Genomic DNA, 27,435 nt, shown 5'->3' with positions numbered 1-27,435 from the left:
TTGTAAAAAGGCCTGGAAATAAGAACCAACCTAGTAGCACTGAGCTTCCCAGTAACCCCCCAAAATAAACAGGCTTTCTTGGGTAAATGGATGATTCCAAGTCAGGGACAGGCAATAAATAATATATAATATCATATATAATTCCAAAAAGTAAAGAAGCTTATCAAACACTAGTGAGGGCTTGTCAGGAAGACTCCTGTGCCACCTTGAAGAGGCTCCCACTCGTTAAAGGTGGGATAATGTGAAAAACAATAACAATGACTGCAATGAATTGAAGTGTTCCAAATACATTTCAGTCCATGGATTCATAACAGTATATATGTTAAAAGCCTCATTAGTCATCTTTGGAGAATGCTAGGGGAACTATTACATACTGAATTTGTATAAAACTTTCCAATCAAAATCTCAAAATTTTTAGTGAGAAACTTGACCTGGATGGGTGAACATAACTTACTCACTGTCTGGTTTTATTCTTGAGATGGTCCCATTCAGATACCATCAAGACTTTTCATGATAACCTCTTCAAATATTTGAAAGTAACCATTGACAAGAAAGTATTTGCACAGGTGGTCACAAATGCCTGAAGATTATTTATTGCATTTTCCCCAGTTGAGAGAAACTTCTTTCTTGCCATTAACCAGAATGTAGATAATTCAGCCTCTTTAAATTATACTTTAAGGGTGGTGTTTCTTTAAGTTAACGGTTCTTCCTTTGATTCCTTTGACAAATGTAAAGTCAAACGGCTTTTGTGATAACGTGAATGGATTTGGAATCTGATCAAATGTTTTTCATATCAAGTATTTAAAAATAATGAGCATTTCTGTATATCTACACAGATAACTGCTGCCAGTCTTAATAATTTTTCTTTAGAGTTCAAACACTGATTCCTTTAGAATTATAAAACTGATTATATGTCATTAGTGAACAATTTCTAACCCTGTAAGGAAGTTGAAGTTTTGCTTTGGGTCTGTACATTTTACACATACGTGTTAGTATACAGTCACTAGGTCTGGGGAGTTCTCTGTTGTGTCCATTCAGGTGCTGAAAATGTCACTTAATGACCATTTTTGGTACCAGTAACTTTTCCTTCAACAAACCTTCAAAGTGAGACCCATTCACTAAAAACACTAACAACAACGATAATAATAATGCTCTGTTCAGTTCACAGACTCTTGCAAAAACTCTTGTAGACTTCAATTTGAACCTGAAATCGGAAATAGGAAAGTTCCATTTATGAATAATACTGTTAGAAGATAAATGGTTGGCTTAAATCAACATTTCCACAGCAGGCCGATGAGTACGGACTGATGTACAGCACCAGCTGGAATCCCTCAAAAGAAGTTCTTTTGTCAAAGTGGTATTCTGATTCCATTTCTTTCACAAAGCGAAAAACAGGTGGGACTACAGTGTCTTGGACTTTGTTAGATTTACCTCCTGATAACGTCATTTAATGAGGAGTTCAGGTGTACAGGCTACCCCCTTACAGAAGCGAACTTCTCTGTGAATAAAACAATGGATTTCTTCAATCTCCAGCTTTTCAGATTGAATTTTGCCATAAAGTCTTTTTTTTATCCTTTGCATTTTTTAATGTAACTATAATTGATTTACAGTATTGTGATAGCTTCAGGTGTACAGCTTCAGATTCTTTTCTATTATAGGTCTATTATAGGTCAAAAAGCATAATCACACATGCCCTGTATATATGAATAGGTGAAAATACTAACCAAATTAATTGAAAAAATACCCACAACACAACAACAACAACGATTCACTAATGAGAAGCAACTTGCAGCTAAAGTAAAGCTCACTAGATATACTCTGATAGTGCAGGCATCATTAAAAAGGAAAAGAAAGAGCTTGAGATGCTCATTAACTCTCTATGTTTTAAGGAAGCAGGATTTTTGACCAAGTAGCTTAAAAGACAGCAAAACAGGCATCAGTGATGGCAACTGTAGTGTATGAAGTATGAAATGACAAACTTACAGGATACCTGTATTGAATATAGTTCCCTGTGCTATACAATAAATCCTTGTTGTTTATCAATTTTATGTATAGTGGGGTGTTTCTGTCAATCCCATACTCCTAATTTATCCCTCTTCCCCACCTTTCCCCTTTGGTAACCGTAAGTTTGTTTTCTATGTCTGTGAGTCTGTTTCTGTTTTGTAAAGAAGTTGACTTGTATTATTTTTTTAGATTCCACATATGAGTAATATCATATGATATTTGTCTTTGATTTACTTAATATGATAATCTCTAGGTCCATCCATGTTGCTGCAAGTGGTGTTATTTCATTCTTTTTTATGGCTGAGTAATATTCCATTGTGTATATGTACCACATCTTCTTTATCCATCGATGGACACTTAGGTTGCTTCTGTCTTGGCTGTTGTGAATACTGCTGCAGTGAACACCAGGGTTCCTGTATGTTTTTGAATTAGCGTTTTCTTCTTTTCAGGATATATGCCCAGGAATGAGATTGCTAGATCATATGGTAATTCTATTTTTAGGTTTTTAAGGAATCTCCAGACTGTTTTCCACAGTGGCTGCACCAATTTACATTCTCACCAGCAGTGTAGAGGGTTCCCTTTTCTCCACACCCTCTCCAGCATTGATTATTTGTAGACTTTCATCATGGCCATTCTGAATGGTTTGAGGTGATATCTCATTGTAGTTTGATTTACATTTCTCTAACAATTAGTGATGTTGAGCATCTTTTCATGTGCCTGTTGGCCATCTACACGACTTCTTTGGAGAAATGCCTATTTAGGTCTTCTGCCCATTTTTTGATTGGATTGTTTGTGTTTTTTTGGTATTGAGTTGCATGAGCTGTTTGTATGTTTTGGAAATTAAGCCTTTGTTGGCTGCATGATTTGTGAATATTTTCTCTCCATAGGTTGTCCTTTCATTCTGTTTATGGTTTCCTTTGCTGTGCAAAAGCTTATGGGTTCGGAGTTCGGGGTTTTTTGGAGCATGAGCCACCCATCTCCTCGCGTAGCCCTGCACCTTGCGTGGCCCTGCACCTTGCGTGGCCCTGCAATAAACCTTTCTCTGCTCCAAAAAAACAAAAAAAAACTTATGGGTTTATTAGGTCCCATTTGTTTATTTCTGCTTTTATTTCTTTTGACTTGGGAGACTAATTGAAGAAAATATTACTACAATTTATGTGCGCAAATGTTTCACCTATGTTCTCTTCTAGGAGTTTTATGGTGTCCTGCCTTATGTTTAGGTCTCTAAGCCATTGTGAGTTTAATTTTGTGTATGGTGTTAGGGAGTGTTCTAATTTCATTGATTTACATGAGACTGTCCAGCTTTTCTCCATTGTATATTCTTGCCTCCTTTGTTGAAAATTAATAGACCATAGGTGCGTAGGTATATTTCTAGGCTATCTATTCTGTTCCATTGATCCATATGTCTGGTTTTGTGCCAGTACCATGCTATTTTGATTACTGTAGCTTTGTAGTATTGTCTGAAGTCTGGAAGGATTATGCCTCCTGCATTGTTCTTTTTCCTCAGGATTGCTTTGGCACTTCTGGGTCTTTTGTGGCTCCATATAAATTTCAGAATTATTTGTTCTAGCTCTGTGAAAAATGTCATGGGTAATTTGATAAGGATCACATTAAATTGGTAAATTGCTTTGGGTAGCATGGCCACTTTAGCAATATTAATTCTTCCAACCCAAGTCTTTATACCTTTCTGTCAGCATTGGTATATAGAACTTATAAATTTGTTCTCTAGTATCTTGTTTATTCCCAGTGTCCATTTAGCTTTGACGATTTCATCCTTAGCAGCCTGTCTGGTATGGGGTACACTGTGGTGCCCCCATCCAGAACAGTTCCTCTAGGTGACACACCCATCCCCAATGCCAACACCTGGTTGTCGAGGCTCAGAGCTGTGGCCCTCCTGGGCACTGCTACTGCCAAGGGGACATGCCCCTCCCAAGGGGACCCCCTCCCATGGGTCAGTCTATGACCAATGGCTGGTTGCTGTGGGCACAGAAAAGTCCAGTCCCCTGGCCTCAGTTTAGGACAACTCGAAGGGGCATCCCTGCTCTGGAACTCCCTGTGGGATCAATGAGGCATCACTGGAAGCCTCTCCTTCTGCCCAGCCCTGGCCTCTTCTCTTCCTTGGCAGCGTGTCTACGGAGCACCCATAAAGCTTATACAGAAAACTCTTCATGGCCAGAGTCTGTTTCCAGGGCACTCAGTCTAATACACATATGTTTTTGAAACATAATGTTGTACGCATTTCTTTTGAGGCAGTCAAACTACTACTACATATCAAGTGCAGTTACTAACATCAGTACCCATCAGTCGGCAATGGAAGCTTTTCTGATTTCATAATCTTCCAGACTGAGTGTGTCTCCAGGTCATCTGACATGTCATCCGTGCAGCTTCTAACCGTGTTCTTCAGAAATGGGACCTTGCCTGTTTCCTGTGCTTCATTGGTCTCAGACTCATTGCTGACAGTTTCTACACAGCCTGGCAATGTGAGTGATTCTGCAATTGCAGGAGGAGTTTGGCTTTAGCTATTAAATGCAGGACTTTGTAACTAGCTTCTTGTACTCAGACTGGTACAGTTGTAACCAGACTCATAAATACTTGTCCTTCTTACTTTGTACCTGCAGACAATTTTCCCAGTTCTAATATTTTTGTGTAAGAGTGATGTTTTGGGGAAAGGTGCTGGCATAATTTCCCTGGTATCTTTGCCTCCATCAAATACTCCATTTAGGCTGAAGAGGAAGATTATTGAAACACACAAGTCTGCATTCTAGATCAGCCTCATTATAGTCCCTGATTAGAAAATGTTTCTACTATTCTGACTTGGTATCCCTGATGATGTTCCTTTAACCAAAAAGTTGTTCATTAAGGTGCGAAAATATGTCTTTATAAATATAAAATAGTATTAATAATATTGACCTAATAATTTTAATAAATATTTACATATTTAAATATCAAGTACAATAAAGTAGACTATATGTATGTATGTAGTAACTTCAGAAATCAACTTTTCAAAAAGTTTTGGTTGAACAAATTCTTAAGAAAGTTTTCAAATAAATTGGGTTGGAAAATCCAAAAAGAATGCATGCAGTAAGCAATATTGATACATTCCTTTTTTATTTAATTAAAGGATTAAAATTCTGAAATATTCATGACATATATAAGTTGTGTAATCTCTTATCCAAAATATTTCAAAAAGTAAATTATTTGAAGCTGTAAAGCCCTGCAGTCCTTTCTAATGAGTTGATTTAATTAAGTAGGTTATTTATTCCCCTTTTTTTAAATTTGAAGTATAGCTGATTTACAACGCTGTGTTAGTTTCAGATGTATAGCAAAGTGACTCAGTTATGCATATATATACACATATATAGATAATCTTTTTCAGACCCTTTTCCATTATGGGTTATTACAAGATATAGAATATAGTTCCCTGTGCTATATAGTAGGTCCTTGTTGTTTATCTGTTTTATATACAGTAGTGTGTATCTGACACCAAGTTCTTAAAGGATAATCTTAAAGGTGAGAAAAAGTGGCTCATGGGATTGACAAGGTATACCATACAGAAATCTTCCTAGAATCCTCTTTAGACTCTCTCTTTATCAGATCTTTTTCACTATCAGCAACTGCCAAAAATCATTCTCTTTCCCTCTCTCTCCTCACACATACACATGTACACACACACACATGCACATGTGTACACATGCACACACACAGTTCCCTACCTCCCTGCCACACCACTTTCTCTGCCCTTCCTCCTCCATCACTGGCTGTCACCTCTGTGGCCAGTGACCCTCACTGCCTTCCAAAGCCCCCTGGGAAGCATACCCTTGCATCCTTCTCTGATTCCTCTTCTTCCGTGGGAAGCAGACGCTTGGAATTCGGATGGACCCATTCATTCTCTGCTTCATTACTTACTAAGCCATGATGGCCACCCTTGCCAAGACCAGTACCATGTACTTTCACATATTTGCTTTCTTTTCTTCAGATTCTACAGTTGAGCACCAAGGAATCCTTTTTTTGTTGTTTTTTAATAGATCTTTATTGGAGTATAATTGCTTCACAATACTGCGTTAGTTTCTGCTGTATAACAAAGTGAATCAGCTGTATGTATACATATATCCCCATATCCCCTCCCTCTTGCGTCTCCCTCCCACCGTCCCTATCCCACCCCTCTAGGTCATCGCAAAGCACCGAGCCGATCTCCCTGTGCTATGCGGCTGCTTCCCACCAGCTAACTGTTTTACGTTCAGTAGTGTATGTATGTCGATGCTACTGTCACTTCACCCTCCCACCCCATGTCCTCGAGTCCATTTTCTATGTCTTCTGTAGGTTGTTATTTTTAAACATGTTTTTAAATTTCTAAAAAATGATTCATTTTGAAATTTCATCAAGAATCAGATCTTGCTGAGTTTACATCACTATCCAAGATGAAAGGAAGGGAATGAGGGAGAAGAACAGATTTTAAATCATTCATGTGTTATCGGGGAACACTTAATACCAGAAAATAATCGTAAGCATTATCACACATGCCCTGTATATATGACTAGGGGAAAATACTAACCAAATTAATTGAAAAAAATACCCACACACAACAACAACAACGATTCACTGATGAGAAGCAACTTGCAGCTAAAGTAAAGCTCAGCTTGACAAGCTGGACCAGTGGGCATCAGGGAAGGCGTGGCTTAGCCACTCCCAGCACCCCTGGCCGCAGATACTATGTATAGTAGAAAGTGCAAAATAGTGACGGATTCAGGAGGTTTACCGAACAAGTCTATGTATAGTTTCACTTTTTAAATAGACTTTAGAGGAATTTTAGGTTCACAGCCAATTTGAACAGCGGTGCAGGATTTCCCATCTCCCCCTGCCCTTCCCGCAGCGTCCCTCACTGTCAGCCCATCTCCCCCTGCCCTTCCCGCAGCGTCCCTCACTGTCAGCCCATCTCCCCCTGCCCTTCCCGCAGTGTCCCTCACTGTCAGCGTTCCCCTCCAGATGGTAACTCTGTTATTGCTGATGAACCTATTCTGACGCCTGTTTATCACCCAGAATCCACAGTTTGCTTCAGGATTTACTCTTGGTGTTGGACATTCTATGGGCTTGGACAAATGTAGAATGACATGTGTCCACCATTACAGTATCACACAGAATCGTTTCCTCGCCCTAGAAAAGCCCTGTGTTCCATCTATTCATCCCTCCCTCCCCACCCCTGACAACCACTGATCTTTTTCTGTCTTCAGTTTTGCCTTTCTCAGAATGTCATATAGTTGGACTCTTAAGGTATGTAGACTTTTCGGATTGCCTTTTTTCACTTAGCAATGTATGTAATGCACACGTATGGTTTTCAAATGTAATTTCAACAGTTGTAAATTTTTGAGTGGCTGTAAACAATGGTTTACTACTGTGAAAAGTTGACAGACATCAGTACCTCCCAGCCCAGGTGCACCCCGTGGGCGGCACCCTGACGGGACCACTCTACCCTGCAGTGCCCCCTACTCGCCACTCTCCAAGAAATCCATTCTCAGCTCCCAGAAATGGCCCTTCTTTTAGGTTGCAAACGGTTTTCCATAAGGAAAAAGACTCCTGTATCTGAAACCACTCCTGTGGTTTTCCTTTCACATTACCTGGTCGTTAGGTGTCCTCAAGTGCTGGGTGCTTCACCACAGAGCTCCTTGTCCTCGGCTGTGAGAATTGAGACAGTATCCAGTGAGCTAACGCTGTATCCAACTTAAGACCGAGGACACACTGGGATCTATGCTGGGGGAATTATCTGGTGAAAATGAATTTTTTTTTGAGCAATGAAAATCACAGAAAAGCATAACACCTGTCACTTTACCAGGCCTCTTCAAGGCCTGCAGTTAGAGGCTTGGAAAGAATGGCACTTCAAATGCTAATTATCTGGGGAGAAAACGTCCCTGGAGGCCTTACTCCCAGCAGCAGGAGGGCACAGCTTCCAGCTGGGATCCTGGTGAAGACGGAACCCAGCTCTGGACACATGGGCCTCCACCTTTCTGCAGACCGGTGGCAGCTCAGAGCCTAAGCCCGGCCTTTCCCAGAAGGGCAGGGTTACGTAACCGTCGCTAATTAAGACCTTTCAGCCATAGTGACACGTTTGTTTGAAGCACTGTCTAGAAGGATTTATGGGCTGCAGGTCTTCTCACTTGAGGGAATTTTTAATCCCGTTGTCCGCAAATCTGTGAGTCACTTTTGATGACAATAATTAGGAAAAAGAGAAGCTGAAGGATCTGAGAGAGAAGAGGGCTGAGAAAAATTGGCAGTTTTTGGAGTAAAACCCAGGATGGGTAAGAGAAAGGAATCTGAGGCTTCAGAACCTCTATCCTGTGACTTTGGGGTGGAGAGTGTGTGCAAAAGGGCTGGACCCTGGGAGCTTTGATGTGAGGATGGCACAAGCAGAGTGGTTCTCGAGTCTCATGGTTGTGTGCCGTCTTGGGTAATGAGAAGGGCGGGGGAATTGCCTTCTTAACCGGGTCAGCCAGGGCTGGAGGGCTGGAGGCCTGGGTCCTGGGTCCTGGGGTGGGGTGAGGGGCACTGACTTTAGGGTGAAGGGCCAGAAGAACCAGGCCAGTGAGTGCCTCTCAGCATGGCTGATACGTGACACCAAAGCAAAGCAAAGCCAAGAACAGCAGGAGATTATTGCTCATTTAGTTTACGCAAAATGCCATTTTATTAAAGTGTTTGATCCGTATGGTCTTAGTTTAGAGAATATAACAACATTTGACTGGAAAGTTGTATGGAATTTCGGAGTCAGTGATTGGAAATGAAATCCCAGAGCTAAGCCTGCAAAGAATGAGAGCGTGGGTTCTAAGAGGAAAAGTCACAGCTCTTTTCAGTCCTTTCCCAACGGCTCTTGATATTTTTCCTTCCCCTTCCCTTTCCCTCTTTTTCTCCTTCCTCCCCTTTTCCTTCTTTCTTCCGGGGGAGATTGTCCCGGTTACCCATTGCTGTAGAATAAACTTAGAGGCTGAAGGCAGCGCCGTCGCATCATATCTCGTGGTTGGGTGGGCTGGGAATTTGAGCCCGGAGGGGCAGTGCCTTGTGTCCGGTCAGTTGGCAGATGGGCTGGGCTGGCGGTTGGGTGTTGGGGGAGGGGAGATGGGTTCACTCACGTGTTGGTGCCTTAGCAGGGAAGGCTGTGAGGCCGGGCACCCTGGGACTGTCCACCTGGGCCCCTGCACACAGCCTCTCCAGCATGGTGGCTGCAGGGTCGCCAGACTCCCGCCATGGCCTCTCGGGGCTCCCAGAAAGGACCGTTCTAGAGATAAGGAGTAGAAGCTTCTAGTTCATTAAGGCCTGGGTTGTATTCTCTCGGTCAAAATAGTCACAGAGCCTGCATTCAGGGGGTCCAAACACAGACACCACGTCTAGATGAGAAAAAGCATCAAAGAATCTGCAGCATTTTTAAAGTCAGATTTATTGCGGTATAACTGACATACAGTAGAATTCTACCTCGAGGGTACAGCTCTGCCCCTACCCTTAGCCCGTGGCAGCCATGCGTGTTTTCCCTCCTTTAGCTTCTCCTTTTACAGAATATCATAAACATGGGAACACCCGGCATGTAGCCTTTGGAGTCGGGCCCCTTTCCCTAGTGTAATGCATTCGAGGCCCACCTGCGTTGTTGGTGAGAGTGAGGCGTTCCTTCCCGCTCACTGCTGAGCAGTGTTCCATCCCGTGGACGGACCATAGTTCGTTTTCCTCTCCACCAGCTGAAGGGCTTTGGGATGTTTCCAGTTTAGGGCGGTTATTACTAAAACTGCGATAAACATGGCATACGGAGTTTTACGTGAACTTAAGTTTTCACTTCTGTTGCGTAAATACTCAGGAGCAGGACTGCTGGATTGTACGGCTAGAGCATGTTTAACTCCGTAAGAAACTACCAAACTGTTCTCCAAGTAACTGTTACCATTCTGCATTCCCATTAAAAGTATGAGAGTTTCAGTTGCTTTGCATCTTCAGTAAAATCTGGTCATTGTTTTATTTTAACTCTTCTAGTAGGTATATAGTGGTATCACATCACGAATTAATTTCCCTGGTGGCCGGTGATGTCGATTGAGGGCCTTTTCATGTGCTTATTTCTATCTTTATATTTTCTTTGTTGAAGTAACTATTTAATTATTTTTGACAATTTTTTGAGTTTTTGGTTTTCTTATTATTGAGTTTTGAAAGTTTTTTGTGTATATTCTGAATAAAAGTCCTTTATTGGATATGTGTCTTACGAGTATTTTCTCCCAATCTGAGGCCTCTCCTTTCATTTTCTCAACAGGTGTCTTTCATAGATCAGAAGTTTACTATTTTGATGAAGTCAGATTTATCAGTTTTCTTCTTTCGTGGGTTGTACCCTTGCTGTCATATCCAGAAATCTTTGCCTAACCCAACATCACAACTATTTTTTCCTAGATTAACTATTATTTAGATTAACTAACTATTATTTTTTATAATTATAGATTTACATTTAAGCATGTGATCCATATCCATTTTGAGTTAGTTCTCATATACGGTGTAAGGTACGGATCCAGATTGGTTTTTGTGGGTTTTTTTGGCATATGAATGTCCAGTTTGTTCCAGCACCATTTGTTGAAAAAACTATCTTTTTCCACAGTTGGCCTTTGTGCTTTTGTCAAAAACCAACTGATATGTATGTGAATAATTTCTGAACTCTGTTTTATTGATCGATGTGTTCCTCCTTTCTCCAGTAACACTTTGTTTTAATTACTATAGATTTATAGTTAGTTTTGAAATCATGTAGTAAAGGTTGTCCAATTTTGTTCTTCTTTTTTGAAATTGATTTTGCTATTCTAATTTCTTTGTTTTTCCATATAAATTTTAAAGTCAACTTTTCAATTTCTAAAAAATGCTAGCTGCAATTTTGATTGGGATTACATTCAACCTGTAGATCAATTGGGGGAGAATTGACATCTTTGTTATGTTGTCTTCCAGTCCATTAATATACGACTCTTCATTTACTTGGGACTTTGATTTCTTTCATCAGTTTTCAGCATACAGATCTTGCATACAGTTTGTTAAATTTATATCTATTTCATGTTTTAACTGCCATATAAATGGTACTGAATTTATTTTATTTTATTTTATTTATTTATTTTTGGCTGCGTTGGGTCTTCGTTGCTGCTCGTGGGCTTTCTCTAGTTGCGGCGAGCAGGGGCTACTCTTCGCTGTGATGTGCGGGCTTTTCATTGTGGTGGCTTCTCTTGTTGCAGAGCATGGGCTCTAGGCACGCGGGCTTCAGTAGTTGCAGCACGTGGGCTCAGTAGTTGTGGCTCGCGGGCTCTAGAGCGCAGGCTCAGTAGTTGTGACGCGCAAGTTTTTAGGGCTTAGTTGCTCCGCAGCATGTGGGATCTTCCCGGACCAGGGCTCGAACCCGTGTCCCCTGCATTGGCAGGCGGATTCTTAACAACTGCACCACCAGGGAAGCCCCAGTACTGAATTTTTAATTTCAATTTCCAGTTGTCCATTGCTCATGTTTCAAAATATAATTGACTTCTGTGTTTTGATCTTGTATCCTATAATCTTGCTAATTTCAGTTCTAGGAGTATATAGTTGGTAGACTGAGGAATTTTCTACATGGATGATCATATTGTCCGTGAATAGAGAGAGTTTTTTTGTTTTGTTTTGTTTTGTTTTCCTTTTCTATCTGTATGCCTTTTATTTCTTTTTCTTGGATTACTGCACCAGCTTGCCCTTCCAGAATAGGAATGGTAAGAAAGACACCTTTGCTTTGTTGCTGATCTTAGGGGAAAGCATTCAGTTTTTCATCTTAAATAAGTTGTTGGTTATAGGTGTTTTACAGATGCCCCTTAGCAAGTTTAGTAAGTTCCTTTGAATTCCTACTTTGAGAGGTTTTTTTTAATCACTATTGGAGGTTGAATTTTGTCAAATTCTTTTTCTAAATCTATTAAGATGATGATATTTTTAAAATTCTATTGATAATGTTGAATTACCCTGATTGATACTCAAATATTGAGCCAGCCTTATGTTTATAAGATAAACCCCACTTGATTAGGATAAATTGTGATTTTTACATATTGCTGAATTTGACTTTCTAATATTTTATTAAGGATTTTTGTACCTGTGTTCTCAGGGATATTTGGCCTGTAGTTTTCTTTTCTTTTTTTTTTTTTCAACATCTGTTTCTTATTTTGGTGTCAGGATAATGCTTTAGAATGTCTTTTATTTCATTCTTCTTCAAATGCTTGGTAGAATTAGCCAGTGAACCTTATGTGCTTAGAGCTTTTTTTGTTGGAAGGGTTTAATTTTGTATTCAAATATTTGATAGCTGTTTGACTATTCAGGTCATCTATTTCTTCTTGAGTAGATTGGAAGTGTCTTTCTTTTAAAGAATTTGTTCATTTCGTCTAAGTTGTTGAATTAATGAGCATAAAGATACTCAAAATGTTCCTTTATTCTTTTACTCTCAGTAGGGTTTATAGAGGTGTCTCCTGATATTGGTGATGTTGGTAATTTGTGATTTCTGTCTATTCTTGATCAGTCTGGCTAAGAGTTTATTGATATTTAAAAGAACCAGCTTTTGCATTCATTGATTTTCTCAATTATTGTTTATTTTTGTTTCATTGATTTCTGCTCTTTTTCTTTACTGTTTCTTTCCATAGGTTTAATTTACTCTCATAGATTCTTAAAGTAGAAGTTTAGATTCTAATATAAACATCTAAATGCTATAAATTCCCCTCTAACACTTCTACATCCCCAAATTTTGATATGTTGTGTTTTTCACTTTCATTAAACTGAAAATGCTTTCTAACTTTCCATGTGATTTCCTCTTTAACTCATGGGTTATTTTGAAATGTGCTCCTTAATTTTGAAGTTTTTAGGGATTTTCCACATATCTTTCTATCATTAATTTCAAGTTTAATTCTGTTGGGTCATAAAACATACTTTTTGTGATTTCAGTTATTTTTAACTTGTTTAAGTTTGTTTTATATGACATGTATATTTCAAATATGTCCATCTCAGTTAAGTTCCATGTGTGCTTGAAAAGAATGTGTATTATGTTGTTACTGGGTAGATTTCGAAAGAAATATTATGTAGGTCAAGTTACTTGATGATGTGGTTCTGGTCTTGTAGATCCTTACTGATATTCTTTGTCTACCTTTTTTTTTTTTTTTTAAATAAAGGAGTGTTGAAGTCACCAACTATACTAATAGATTTGTCTAGTTTTTACTTTCAGTTTTTTCAGTTTTGCCTTTCGTATTTTAAAGCTCTGTTGCATCCACATTTAGAATTGCTGAGTCTTCTTGGTGAATAGATCACGTCATCATTATATAATATCCCTCTTTATCATTGGTTTTATTCCTTGGTAGGGTATTTACTTTGACTGATATTAATATAACCACTCCAGGTTCATTTTAATTAGTGTTTCATGTATTTTTTTCCATTCTCTTACTTTTAAGCTATTTGTGTCCTCATATTCAAAGTGGGGTTGTTTTAAACACCGTGTAGTTGGGTCTTGCTCTTCATCCAACTGATAATCTCTCTTTTATTGGTATAGACAATAAAATATATTGATAATATATTACATTATATATTTGATGTAACTGTTGATAGGATGGGATTAAAACCTGCCATCTTGTTAATTGTTTTCTATTTGTTCTCTCTCTTATTTTTTTCCTTTTCTCTTCCTTTTGCCTGCCTGCTTTCTGATTCATTAGATATTTTTACAATTACATTATTTTTCCTACTCTTGCCTTATTTATATCTCTTTTTCAAATCTGTTTAGTGATTACTCTGGCGTTTAAAATATATATCATTCATTAATTACAATGTCTCTTGAAATCCACTGTGTGTATAATGTAGGGACCTTGTAACAGTATACTTTCAATCCCTTCTTCCCACCTTTTGTGCTATTGTGGTCAGTCATTTTATTCTTACCTATGTTATAAGCCCACAATAAATTGCTACTATTTTTTGAGAGTGAGCCAAAATAAGAAAAAAATACATTATATTTACTTCATTTTAACCATTTCCAGAAGTCATCAATTCTTTGCATAGATCTAAAGTTTTGGTGTCTGATATCATATTCCTTTAACATTTGTCATAGTGCATGCAGGTCTGCCAGTAATGAATTCTCTCAGTTTTTGTCTTTCTGAAAATGTCTTTATTTTGCTTTCATATTTAGAAGATATTTTCACAGAATATAGAATTCCAGGGTAATAGATTTTTCTATCAGTACTTTAAAGATATCACCCCATTACCTTCTGGTTCACATAGTTTCTGATGAGAAAGGCTGTTATTCTTGTTTTTTTGTCTTACATGCATTGTACCTTTTTGTGTATCTGCAGCACAGACTTTCTATACTCCCTTGCTAGCCTACATTCAGCCTTTAACAATTCATTAAGAATTTCAGCTGAATTTTCCCAATTGTGTGGTGTCCATTGCTCTTTCTCTCATGCTCTGTCACAAGCGAGCCCATGTTCACATTCCTACTCCTTGGGGAGGTCCATCTTTTCTTATATTTCAGACACTTCGTTGCCCCGTGACCTCAGCTTCCTTACGGGCTCAAGAAAAGTTAGGACTCTATCGTTTGTTCAGCTTTTTCTCATGCTTAATGGCTGCGATGTTCTTTCCAACTTTGCCTAGGCAAAGCAATCCCCGTGGCCATTTTTAGTCCACAAATGTTGGATGGGTGCTGAGTGGGAAGTGGGACAGTCTTCTTGGTGACTTACTGAGGGAGGGACCCAGAGATAGCACAGCCAGAGCAGATGGGAAAAGACAGGTGGCTTGGAGCGTGACTGAAGGGGCTTGGATGAATTCTATGTTTTTCACCTCTGCCTAATGAGATGAGCTTCTGAAGAAGAGCGTAATGAAAGGTGTAGTAATTTTTAACAGGACCGTGCTCTGTCCTCACGTGTTTTGTGCTAAGAGACTCTTGTCTTTGTTTCTGTACCTTAAGCCAAAGGATCCTTTGGGATTCAGTGTCTTTCTTTTGGAACAAGCTCCTAAAGAACCAGGACCTTCCTTTGCATCCTGCAAAACGTTGTATGGCACAGCCAGTGGACTAGTGCCCTCTCCAGAGGCCACTGAGGTTATCGTCCTAAAAAGCTGCCCATGTCACGTCACTGCTGTTTTCCAAGGCTTTTGATTCCCCACTGCCTACCGTATACACTGTTGCCCACTGTGTTTGGCATGTGAGGCCATCCCCACAGTGACCTGTCTACTACCTCCGCCCCCTCACCCCCTGGACACCATGTCCAGCCATGCTCACTGTTTTCTCACCGTTCACCAGGTTTTTCATAATACCACGCCTTTGCTCACTCCATTTTCTCAGGTGCGAATGCCTTTCTCAAGGCCTTTCCCTCCTCAAAGTTCTATCCCAGACCTAGTGCAAGTGTCTTCTGATGTGAGGCCTTCCATGCTTTCCTAGGGCAGAGGCTCTGCCCTGTGTGTTTTCTAGAGTCACTTGCCTATTTCAGTTGTATGAGTGCCTCCCCTAGAATATGACTTCCTTGAAGACAGGCCACTGGGCAGGTATATAATTGGGTTCAGTAGCTGTTCAATAAAAGAAGTGGAAAGTGGAAATTTTTTAAATGGTAATTTCTATGGCAGACAAAGAGAAATTTAGCCTACAAATGAATAAATAACAATACCTATGAAAAGGGATTTTTTTTTTCATGTGAAGGATAATTGGGCTTGAAACAATGTGATATATAACAGGGAAGGCAGATTTCTGGATGAAACCTTGCCTTGATCTCAAATATCGGGTAACTGAAAAAAAAATCAGAGAAGGCTTTTGTTTGCTATCCGTCCTGGGATCCCTAGGAAAGGCTCGCCCGTGGGGCTAAGGTGATCCGGTCCACTTTTCTGCGTGTGCCTTAAAGAATTCCCCAGCAGAAAATGAGAAGTCGCCCAGTTCTTCTTCTTTGTAACGTCACGATTAGCTTCCCCAAAGGTCCATCACCCTCCCCGTTCTCAGTGCTGCGATCGCCGGTGAATCGTGAGCAGCAGCTAAGAGTCTCTTCTCCTCCCCCTGCCCCGCGCCTCCGGCCGCGTGCCCCGCTGTCTCCCTCGGCGGCCCTGGAGCAGTGCCGACCTCGCCCCCGCAGAACGTGCAGGCGGAAGCCGTGAACTCCACGACCATCCAGCTCCTGTGGAACCCTCCACCCCAGCAGTTCATCAATGGCATCAACCAGGGCTACAAGGTAGGCGCCTTGGGCCACAGCCTCCGGGCGGCTGTCGTGGTGTGTCACGGTCTTGTGATGAGTGAGGGGACTGCCCGCCCCTCATTTCATCAGGAACCCACGGCATCCGGTTACAGAGCGTGTCGACCTGCTGGGGTCACCTTTTATCCAAGGTCTTTTCATCAGCTATACTGGTTCAGAAACTCAAATTATCGGTTATCAAGAGGATGGTGCACGGGAATTCCCTGGCAGTGCAGTGGTTAGGACTCTGCACTTTCACTGCCGAGGGTTCAGGTTCAGTCCCTGGTGGGGGAACTAAGATCCCGCAAGCCGCGCAGTGTGGCCAAAAACCAAAAAGAAAGAAAAAAGAGGATGGTTCATATAGAACTGAGCAATGTTATGAGAAAAGCCGTCCATTTTAAAATGACCAGTGGGAGACTTATCCCTGTTGATTGGAATCAGCACGTGTACAAACCACTTCTTCCTGGAAGGGCGTCCTCTCAAAGCACACTGGGTGCAACTGAGTGATGTTTCTACCAAGTAAGGATAAGTAGGTCCCCCTCTCGCTACTTTAGGGAAAGTTCTGTTTGTAGAACTGGGACCAGCTGACTCGGGGCACCTATCCGGACTGAATTAGAGACAAGGACAGACTCCTATCTGCCCTTTCTCTGAGTACCAGAATATGTTACCTTCAGAGATGTACCCGGATGCAGTTTCCAAAAGTACAGGTTACCTTTCCTTTTAGATCAGCATCTCCTGGCTGGACTGGGAGACCACATGAATGTTACCTGCAGTATGTTCGCTAATCTTCTGTGACAACAGGTGAACTCAGGGAATATCTTTATAGAGAGTTTGCTTGAAAACTTGGTCATTTCAGATTCACAGAGTATTATTTCCTCAGACACACAGTTAATTTTTTTTTCCATTTGGATTCAACTTACTGAAACACTTGTTTTTCTCTAGAAAGGCAGACATAGCTAGAAATTTGTCCTGCCTTTTCCCCCCCCCCCCCCCAGAGGTATCTACAGTCAGAAGCTTCTTAGAAAGGAAATCATATTGATCAACGAAGTTGATTCTGCCTTCTTGACTCTCCCGTCAGGTCTTATTGGCGAGACTGGGGTGTTCATTCAATGGCTTGGTTGTCAGCCTAATCGATATAAATATGCTCCTTGTCGTGCAGAGTGTCAATTTTCAGACCTAGTTAACCCTAGAAATGTTTGGTGTCAGAGGAATTAAAAGTCACACTCATACATAATGTTGCCAAAACATTAAAACAACTTCCCTTGGAATGTGTATATATACTATATTTCTTTAATGTTATAATCAGTCTCCTAAAATCCTTTTTAGAAAACTGGTGTCATATAAATTATAAATAATTAACATTGTTCCCATTGAACCAGGGGCTTCTTTTTGAATCAGCATAGGTGCCTAACTAGAAAAATATTTGTATTGATGTTCGATTGTACTGATGCAGTTGAATAACAGTAATGTCATAATTATTTCTAAATGTTGAAAAATAAATATGTTCTGTAACATGTTTAAGTGAACAGAAGGTGAAGGTTTGAGGAGGTCCATTTTTCCAACATGAGTTAGAGTAGATATTTTATTTATATACACATGTATAAAATATATATATAAATATACATATTTGTACTCAATAATCTATGAGATATCTTTTAAACTCAATATTTTTCAGTGAGATTATAAGATGTAGGATGTATGGGGCTTCTTAATTACAACTTTGCTTTCTTTGAAGACATTTTAATTGTGAAATAAAATTCTGGTGCAGACTTGAGGGTGAAGACATGCAATTAAAAGAATCTCTTTTTCACCCTGTTCCATCCCAGCTTCTGGCGTGGCCAGCCGATGTCCCCGAGGCCGTCACTGTCGTCACCATTGCTCCAGATTTCCATGGAGTCCACCATGGGTACATAACGAACTTGAAGAAGTTTACTGCTTACTTCACATCAGTTCTGTGTTTCACCACTCCGGGGGACGGGCCTCCAAGCACGCCTCAGCTCATACGGACACATGAAGACAGTGAGTACTCCTTTCCAGGTGTCTTATCAATAGCCTTTAGTCAATTGTCAAAGAGGTTTGGGCCACTGTCATATCCAGCACAGGGCAAGAGCAAAGGTGGGTCACTAGGAAACTCCATGTTCTCAGTGTGTTTACAGTCTGCTCACCCTGGGGAGATAAGTCATTGAAAGTAGTAATAATGTTTGGCAGAGGTGGTCTGTGGAGTATGGAAGGAAACCTGGCTAGAGGAAGGAGCTGTGAGGACAAGAGAGACAGTCCAGTCCCAGCTGTACAGTCAGCCTTTGGTCTTGTCTTGCTAGACTTCTCTTCACTCAGATTTCAACTTCCAATCCCCTTACCTTCTTCTTGAATCTCCCTTAAAGCCTCCCAGCCCATATCGTCCCTGACCTTCCCCAGGGGAATCTCACCTGCGCCTCTCTAAGACCCTGGACTTTCCATTGTCTCCAGCTGGTCAATTCAGATCAGCTGCTTCTCTGCTCCTAGGCCAACTGGTGCTTCTGGAAAACATTTTCTGAGAAAATGATCACAGATGTGCACAAAGATTTATATGCAATGAGGTTAATTACAATTATTAGTAATTGGAAAAAAAATGAAAAACATTCAAATGGTCCAAAGGGAGATAATTGAAAAACTATGGAATGACAATATACTAAATATTTTGTAGTTATTAAAAAGAAGTTTTGCGAGGAAACGGTCTTGATCTAATGTTACGTGGGAAAAAAAACAGTATACAAAACTATATGAGTTACAAATTTGATACAGATACACTTGTATAAGACCATATTAGCTGAGGAAAGACCTTGAAGGAAATATATCACAATTCCGACAGTTGTTATCTCCATGTGACATGATTATGGGTATCTTTTACTATTTTCTTCTTATTTCTCTGCATATTCTCTTTGCGACAATGAGTATGTACTCTTTTATAAGGAGAATTAAAACTTAAATAAGTTGAAAAGGGCTGCCACTTATCTCTCCTCCAGCTTCCTCCTCTCCCATCTCAGCTGGGCTCTGGCTGTGGTCCGACCTTCTGTACTTACCTCTGCTCGGTGCTGTCATCCACTGCTCCGCTCTGCCCTGCCCCCTGAGACCCAGCTTCACTGTCCTCCCAGCAGATGACATTTACAGAGGTCAAGGCCGTGCAGGATGAGCTTCCTCGCTTTCCCCCTTCCGTCTGAGTTTCCCTATGTTCTCACTCTTGGTCCTCTTCCCTCCGCTCTCAGAGGATGAAGACTCTGACCTTTCCTCAGCCCACAAATATGCTCAGGTCTCCCTCACCCAGAAGTGCCAACTCCCTGACCGTGCTGCCCACTGAGTCACCCAGCTCTCAGTATAAACGATTACTCTGACTCCTAACCTCTCCCGCTCCCCATAACCCATAGCCACCTGGCTTTCACTCCACTACTCTGCTGTAACCACCTTGAATTGACTCAAGGTCTGTGTCAAATTAGTGACACAGGAAGAATAGAAATGGATTTCTTGACCCTCTGAGACCACTGATGTTCCTTCCATTAAAAAGATAAAAAGTAACTCTGCCACTATTAACTGATCCCTGATGTTCTTCCCATACTCTGACTTTGATCTGCTACCTGCTTTTTGTTTAACTGAAATTTTATTGAGATAGTTATAGATTCACATGAACTTGTAAGAAATAATACTAAGATCCCATGTACACTTTGCCCAGTTTCCCTCAATGGTAACACTTGCAAAAGTATAGTATATCACAACCAGGATATTTACATTGATGCAACCCATCAATCCAATTTAGATCCCTGCAGTTTTATTTGTTCTCGTGTGTGCGTGCGCACGTGCGCACATGCATGCGTGTATGTGTGTTTAGTTCTATGCAACTTACGACATGTATAGATTTGTGTATCTACCATCACAATCAAGATACTGCATGGTTCCAATACCACAAAGATTCTTCTTTTATAGGCATATCCATGTCCTACCCTTTCTTCCTGTCTAATCTATATGTCCTTTATTTCTTTTTCTTGCCATGTTGCAATGGCTAGAATTTCTAGTACTATGTTGAATAAGAGTGGTGAGAGCAGACATTCTTGCCTTGTTCTTGATCTTAGAGAGAAAACATTTGGTCTTCCACTGTTAAGTATGATATTTCTTATAGCTGTTCTTTATCAAGTTGAGGTAATTTCCCTCTGATATTAACTTGCTGAGAGTTCTTGTCATGAATAAATGTTGAATTTTTTCAATTGCTTTTACAGCATCAATTGATATGACCATATGATTTTTCTTTTTTGTTTGTTAATTGATAAGGTGGATTGATTTTCAAATGTTGAACAAACCTTGCATGCTTGGAATAAATCCCACTTGGTCATGGTATATAATTATTGTCCATGTTGTGGGATTCAGTTTGCTAATACCTTATGGAAGATGTTTTACATCTAAGTTCATGATAGATATTGGTCTGAAATTTTACTTTACTGTATTTATCGTCTTTGTCTGTTTTTGGTATCAGCATAATACTGGCCTCATAAAATAAATTCGTACTCTTCTATTTTCTGGAAGAGGTTGTGTAAAATTGGTATTAATTCTTCTTTAAATGTTTGGTAGAATTTTTCAGTGAAATCCTCTGTTCCTGGAGAGTTCTTTTTTGGGAGTTTTTAAATTATAAATTCAGTTTCTTTAATGATTATAGTACTGTTCAGTCGTCTATTTCATTTTGGTAGTTTGTGATTTTCAAGGAATCAATCCACTAAGTTGTTGAATTTCTGAGTGTAAAGTTGTTGGTAGTACTTCCTTATTGTTTTTCTAGTGGCTGCAAAATATGTAGTTATATTCCCTATTTCATTCTTTCTTCTGTTTTTTTGTGGAGGTTTTTGGTCATTCTTCCTAGAAATTTATCAATTTTATTGATTTTTTTGAAGAACCGCTATCTTGTTTCATTAATTTTTCTCTATCGTTTTCTTATTTTCAATTTCATGGATTTCTGCTCTTATTATTTTCTTCCTTCTGCTTGATTTGGGTTTATTTTGCTTTTCTGTTTTTAATTTCTTGGGGTAAGCACTTAGATCGTTGATTTGAGGTCTGTCCTCATTTCTGATGTAAGCACTTAGTGTTATAAATTTTCCTCTTCACACTGCTCTAGCTGCATCCCACATATTTTGATATGTTCTGTTTCATCTTCACTGAGCTCTATATATTTTTATTTCCTTTGAGACTTCCTCTTTGACCCATGGATTATTTAGAAGTGTGCCATTTAATTTCCATGTGTTGGAGATTTTCCTGTTGTCTTTCTGCCATTGACTTCTAGCTTGGCTCCATTAGAGTCAAAGAACACACTTTGCATAATTTCACTTCTTTTAAATTTATTGAGGTTTGTTTTATGGCCCAGAATATGATCAATCTCAGTTAAGGTTTCATGAGTTCTTGAAAATATAATGTGTATTCTGCTTTGGAATCTGCCTTATAATTATAAACTTTATATAGCCCTCATCAGATTTTAGGATTAAAGGAGACAGTTGGTCAGATTGTAGCCTTCTCTTTTTAAAAAAAAATATTAAGACTACCTCATCAAGTTCTGTGTGTACTGGGCCTGTCATAATTACAGGGGATTCATTCATCCATCTATCCGACATACAAACATGTATGTGTACTTCCATTCCGAGGTTTGTAGAATACCTGTTATGTGAGAGGTAGCCAGCTGCGTGTTGAAGGGGGAGCAGAGATAAGTAAGCACAGCCTCTGCCTTTAGAGCTCCCAGCCTAATCAGATCTGACGTGGACAGGACTGAGGTCAGTGCCGCTGAGGAAGGAGGTCGTTACCAGTGGCTGTGGCAGCCCAGTGAGGAGTGACAGAAAATACCTGGGAGAGTCAGGTCGGTCTTGTGGAGGAGCTGAGAACTGAGGTCAGCCCTGATGGATGAGCTTTTGATGCCGAGAATGGTTGAGAAGAAATAGAACCCGTAAAGGCAAAGAGAGTAGAAGAGAGTGTGAGAGGGTATGAGGTATTTAGCTCAGCTTCAGTGTAGCCTGTGGGGGGAGGGGGGGGGTGACCCTAGAGAACAAGTTGGGAGCTGACCCAGAAGAGTCTCAACTGCTAAGTTAACACGCTTGGACAGAGATAGTCTAGGCATTGGGGAACCACAGAGGGATTTCCCTTAGGGCTATGACTTGAGTGTTTCAACAGCTCTGTCTGGAGGTTTTGTGATGATGGGCTAGAGATAAAGGTGATGCAATCTGGGAAGAAGGCAAATAATTATGTGCACCTCTACACCAGCGGTGGAGCCAGCAGTAGGGGAGACGCTAGAGGCATGTCACAGAGAACTGGGGACTGGTTAGACTTAGGGGGTGGGAAGAAGGGGTTCTCCAGGATCACTCCACATACTTCGGCGTAGGTGACGGGGCAGATGGTGATGCCCGTGACTGAAAGGTGGGAAACAGGTCCAGGGTTAGGACGCTGGGTTTAGTCGGATCACACTCACATGGAGGCAGGTGTGGCCAATGGGCAGCAGAGAGTCTGAAGACATAGATTTGGGAGTCCTAGCAATTAGCGATCGTGACCTTATTTTCCGAGGAAAATAATTGAGGGAATATAATTGAGCACGTGGTCTAACCACAGATGGAAATATCTGAAATCAGTGCCATCCACCTAAGTGGATGCAGTCGCTTTGGGAATCAGGCGGGCGTAAGAGAAACGGGAGACTCACTGGCCTCTGGCACCGTCATGTGAGGGGAGGCTGGTCCGGGGACAGTGCAGGGGGTGGCGAGCAGAGGGGCCTCTGGAAGAAGAAGGGAAGCTCTGCTTGCTCGGAGGGTCCGTGCTCCACTCCTCTGTAGGAAAACACAGCCTAACAGCTTTACGTTTGCAAGCGGGGTGGGAGGGGAGAGTCCCCATAATTAAGGAAGGTGGTAGTGAATTCTAGGAGCGGCTGTCAAGCACCCCTCATGGCTCTTCATCATTTGGACGTTTTCCTCTCTTTCATTATTGAAAGATGAGGCCAGGGCCGCATCTCAGCTCCAACCACAGCCAGGTCCAACTGGATATCAGGTTTTATTTTCCAGAGGACATTTGTTAAAAATAAAAAGTGGCAAAAGCAGAGAACTTCTTCAGATAAATGAGAGAAGACTCCTGGCTGAATTCTTTACTAGAAAAGCCCTGTTGTTGCCAGTTAAACAGACAGACACAAACTATGGGGAAACATCCCATAATGCTGTGCAGCCAGGAAACAGAACCTTAAAGGCAGCCAGGCCCACCATTAGTAAGGAAAAGAGAAATTAGGAATGTCTTGGGAATTGAGAACAATGGCAGTGATGTCATCTTTTTAGAATTTTCTAACTGAGCCACCATTTTTTTGATAGGCAGGGAGCCTGTTCATCCTACTTAGAAAGATAGAGCATCCTTGTAAATAGGGACGATCTCACTGAAACGGGGGAGGTAGGGCTGCTGTCAGCTCTGGGGGGGCGGCCTTTAAAAGAGGACATGGGACTCTGGGTGCTGGAGAAATGGCCCCCATCGCTCTGTAGTGACAGCGCGGACGGCGCCAGGTTGGCTCCACATCCAGCTGGCCTCCTCCTCCAAAGCTCTGATGAAATAAGAACTTGGGGCCAGGGTGTGGGAGGCAGGAGGCACAGTAGAGAGGAAACAGAATATAAATTTAAGCCTAGACATTGCCAGCTGGTTCCAGCAGAGCTAGAGGACAAGGATATTTGGGAAGGAATCCAGGAAGCAGAAACACTGAGAATAGAAAAGGAACAAAAAGCTTTCTTTGCTGCTCTATCGGTTGAAAAAAGAACAAGTCATTTCAAAAATCCATCAGAATGTCTTTCTGGAAACTCAAAATTGGGGGAGGATGAGATGGTCTTGACAGCCGTTCCATTTTACCATGTTCCACACTCAAAGAGTGAAATGTGGGCTTCCCCGGTGGCGCGGTGGTTAAGAATCCACCTGCCAATGCAGGGGACACGGGTTCGAGCCCTGGCCCGGGAAGATCCCACATGCCGCGGAGCAACTAAGCCTGTGTGCCACAACTGCTGAGCCCCCGGACAGCCCTGCGGTCCCTCCAGAGCAAGCAGGAGGCCCCCGTGCCAGGCCCAGCTCTGGGCTTGGTGACTCTGCATCCTCGGGCAGTTGCTTCACTGCCCTGGGCCTGGCGTTGAATTTCACTGCCGCAAAGTCGGGGAGGGATCCGAGCAGATTCGTAATGTCCCTCCGGCTCTGAGAATCCGTGATCTTGGATCTGTTGAACTCCTGTTGTGGCCTCTCAGCCCTTTTCTCTCCGGTGCTCTTCAAAGTGACAGCAAGCTCATCTTAGAAATGGCTTTATATTCTGATGGTACGATAACGTACAACTAGTAACAATAGCAGCCAACGTCAATCAGCATTTTTGTGGTGCCAGGACACGCTAGGCGCTTCTGTGTTTTATTCCATTTCTTCTCACGATTACCTTGCAGAGTGAGTTATTTTTATTTGCCCTGTTTCACAGATGAGCAAACTAAGGCTTAGAGAGCTTAAGTAACGCACGGCCAGCAAGCAGAGGGGCCAGGCTTGAACCCCGCTGAGCCCAGCGTTAAATCGCAGCTCCACCACTCTGCCCTCCTGCACTAGGAGGGGCTACGGTCAGGGAAACTCCAGGGAAACATGCCGTTTTGCTGGAAATTTCTCGCGCCCGCCCTGCCCCTGGGGCCCCTGGGGAGAGTAAGGGTTGCGGCCTGGAATTCTGGATCAGGTCAGCAGGCATTGCTCTGCAGCCAGGTGTGGCCGGGACTGCCTCCAGGCCAGGGCTCCCGGCTCTGTCCCCACACAAGCCAGACACATGACACGGCTGCAGAGGCCTCTGGGGACGCCGGTGCACGCGGTTGCTTTCGGGATCCAGCCACCTGGTTGTGCCAATCAGATCAGATCAGGGGAAAGACAGAGAAGGGATTGTGTCTACCTCTCCTGCCGCCAGTCTCTGCAGTTCTTGGCGAGGCCGGCATGAGGCCGAGTGAGATAATCTATGTGACCGTAGCCGGGTCACCTTCAACACCTCGGACTCCCTGTCCCTTCTGGGTTTTCTCTGACATTTCCCGCGGGCTCTGGCCCAGCTCCCTGCCCCCTTCCACAGTGAGAACGTTCCACACAAATCTGACCAGAGAGTATTGGGTTATCGTGCTAACAGGTGTCTTTGTGTTTAATTGCTAGAACCGGGACCTGTGGGACACCTGAGTTTCACAGAGATCCTGGACACGTCTCTCAAGGTCAGCTGGCAGGAGCCCCTGGAGAAAAACGGCATCGTTACAGGTAAGGGTCTCCGTCTTCAGGTAGAGGAGGAACACGTTTGCCCCAACACAGAGCGATGGACCCAGCCCCAAACACCGCGGCTGGCAGCGCACGGGTGCCTGCGGCCCCTGCAGGGTGACTGGCCGCAGGGCCAAGGGCAGAGGCCTCGCTCGTCCCCTCCACCCAGGCGGTGCCACCGAGAGCCCCTTTCCCGGCTGGGCTGCAGCCTCGGAGTTTGGAGGTTTGGTCTCCTCGCCTTGTCTGATCAAGCCTCTGGTGCCTCCGATCAGCCGGAATCCGTGCTTCTGGTGCGCCTCTCGTGGGCCTTTCTCTCCCTTAGTTCTCACGGCAACTCGGTGAGGCGACTGCTGAGATTACGACCGTTTCACAGCTGAGGAGACTGAGGCTCAGGCGGGTGGGGTGACCTTTCCTCGGCAGCTGTGCCCTGGGCGCCTGCATGTGCGGAAAACGCTGCTGCCACCGCCGCGCGGCGGCCCCGGTGCCCCGGCCTGCGAGTGGCCAGGCCACGCCTGTCGCCGGCCCCCGATGCCAGTGCCAGGCCGCCGGCCCCCTCGGGACCCTCGGGGGACCCCGGGGTGAGCAGCGCCCGGGAGCCAGGGGCGCGGGGCTGGGCGCCGGCCGCCTCTCCTCTCCTGCGGCGGGGTCTCTGGGGAACAGTTCACCTTTGTAGGGCTTTTCATGATTTTTTGTTGTAGAAGAGGTTTCTGAAAGACCTTTCAGGTTAAAGCTGAATTTAAATCTTAGTTTGGGGAAGAAAATTGCAGACTTGATAAAATCCGCACGGGCTTCGGCCTCAGGGGAAGCTGGGGAGGACCGTGTGCCAGTGGGTTCAGGGCTCCCCTCGCAGACGCCTCCCCCTCCCCACACACGGGCATCGAGACACCCTCACGGGGCTGCGGGCGACCCCGGGGCTGCCTGGCGTGGTCTGCCCCGGGCGGCCCTTTCCATTCAGCAGACGGCACTTGGAACGTCCCACCGGCCGCGAAGCGTTCTCACGGCGCGGGCCCCCTGCTCTGGCAGCCCTCTCTGGGCACCCCACGTCCGTCCGCCAGTGAGCCCGCGGGAGCCGGAGCTGTGCCGCCCCTCAGCGAGTGGCCAGGTGGTCCAGCCGACCACCGAAGCCCCTGGGGTCCCTCGTGAGCCCCGTGGCCCAGGAAGCGTGCTCGCGCCGGCTCTGCGGTCAAGAAGACTGTCCAGGGGTGAGCCGCGTGGACCAGGAGCGATCGGCTGTCCCCGGCCTGGCCACAGGGTCAGGGTCCCCTTCCTCCCGCCCTGTGTCCTGGGTGGCGGCACCCACCGCGTGCCGGCTCTTGTTTAGTTTCCGAACAGCCAGGCAAGGTGTGTCTCATGACCCCGTCTGAGACCTTGGGCGCTCATGTCCCAGGGTCACGCGGCCAGCAGGTGGCCAAGCCAGGGCAGGGACGCCGCGTCCTCTCCTCCACATCATCAGCCCCCGGACACGGGTCCGACCCGCGCTCCTCACCCCAGCCCAGGGCGTCCCTGTCTCGGGGCCTTGCTCTCGGTGACTCGCTGGATTCCTCGCTGTGCCGCCGGCCAGAGACACACCTGACCATTCTGCTTACCAGGTGGTCAAGTGCGAACAACTTAGTAAGCATTTCTATCCTAGCACCTTAATAGCCGTTTGAAAAGAGAAGACACATTAATTGAAAGAAAAGAATATTTGCATTTCTTTCTCAAATAACCAGTTAGTTCCTGAGGGGACGTGTGCGCCCCCAGGTACTGCCCAGCTTCTCCAACTTGGAATCAGAGCGGACCTGCCTCCCGAATCTCCTGTTCCACGTCGGTTTTCACATTGTTCCTGTGTCCTTATCACAGCAACCACCAGAAACTCAGCTTTGCAAAGACAGGGTGCATCCAAAGGAGCGCGGTGCGCTCTGATCCGGAATTGTGACGCGCTCAAGCTGGAGGGTTGCGGAGTCCCACAGACACAGGCGGAGGGCCGGCCCCACTGTCTCCCTGCAGCACCCCGGGGGAT

At 43.3% G+C, this 27,435-nt stretch overlaps 1 protein-coding gene across 1 annotated transcript in view; it reads left to right on the top strand.

Moving 5' to 3' along the window:
- Nucleotides 1-27,435, top strand: part of SDK1 (sidekick cell adhesion molecule 1) — an 824,383-nt gene that overhangs the window by 653,619 nt on the left and 143,329 nt on the right. Inside the window, exons 20-22 of the mRNA XM_036826800.1 lie at nt 16,063-16,178; nt 18,005-18,197; nt 25,341-25,439. Coding sequence (XP_036682695.1) covers nt 16,063-16,178; nt 18,005-18,197; nt 25,341-25,439 — 408 coding nt within the window. The remainder of the gene's footprint in view (nt 1-16,062; nt 16,179-18,004; nt 18,198-25,340; nt 25,440-27,435) is intronic.

This window comes from Balaenoptera musculus, chromosome 15, assembly GCF_009873245.2.
Source record: "Balaenoptera musculus isolate JJ_BM4_2016_0621 chromosome 15, mBalMus1.pri.v3, whole genome shotgun sequence".
In the NCBI taxonomy this organism is placed as follows: Eukaryota; Metazoa; Chordata; class Mammalia; order Artiodactyla; family Balaenopteridae; genus Balaenoptera; species Balaenoptera musculus.
The sequence above is the reverse complement of the archived record's forward strand: the minus strand, read 5'-3'. Positions and strand labels throughout refer to the sequence as shown.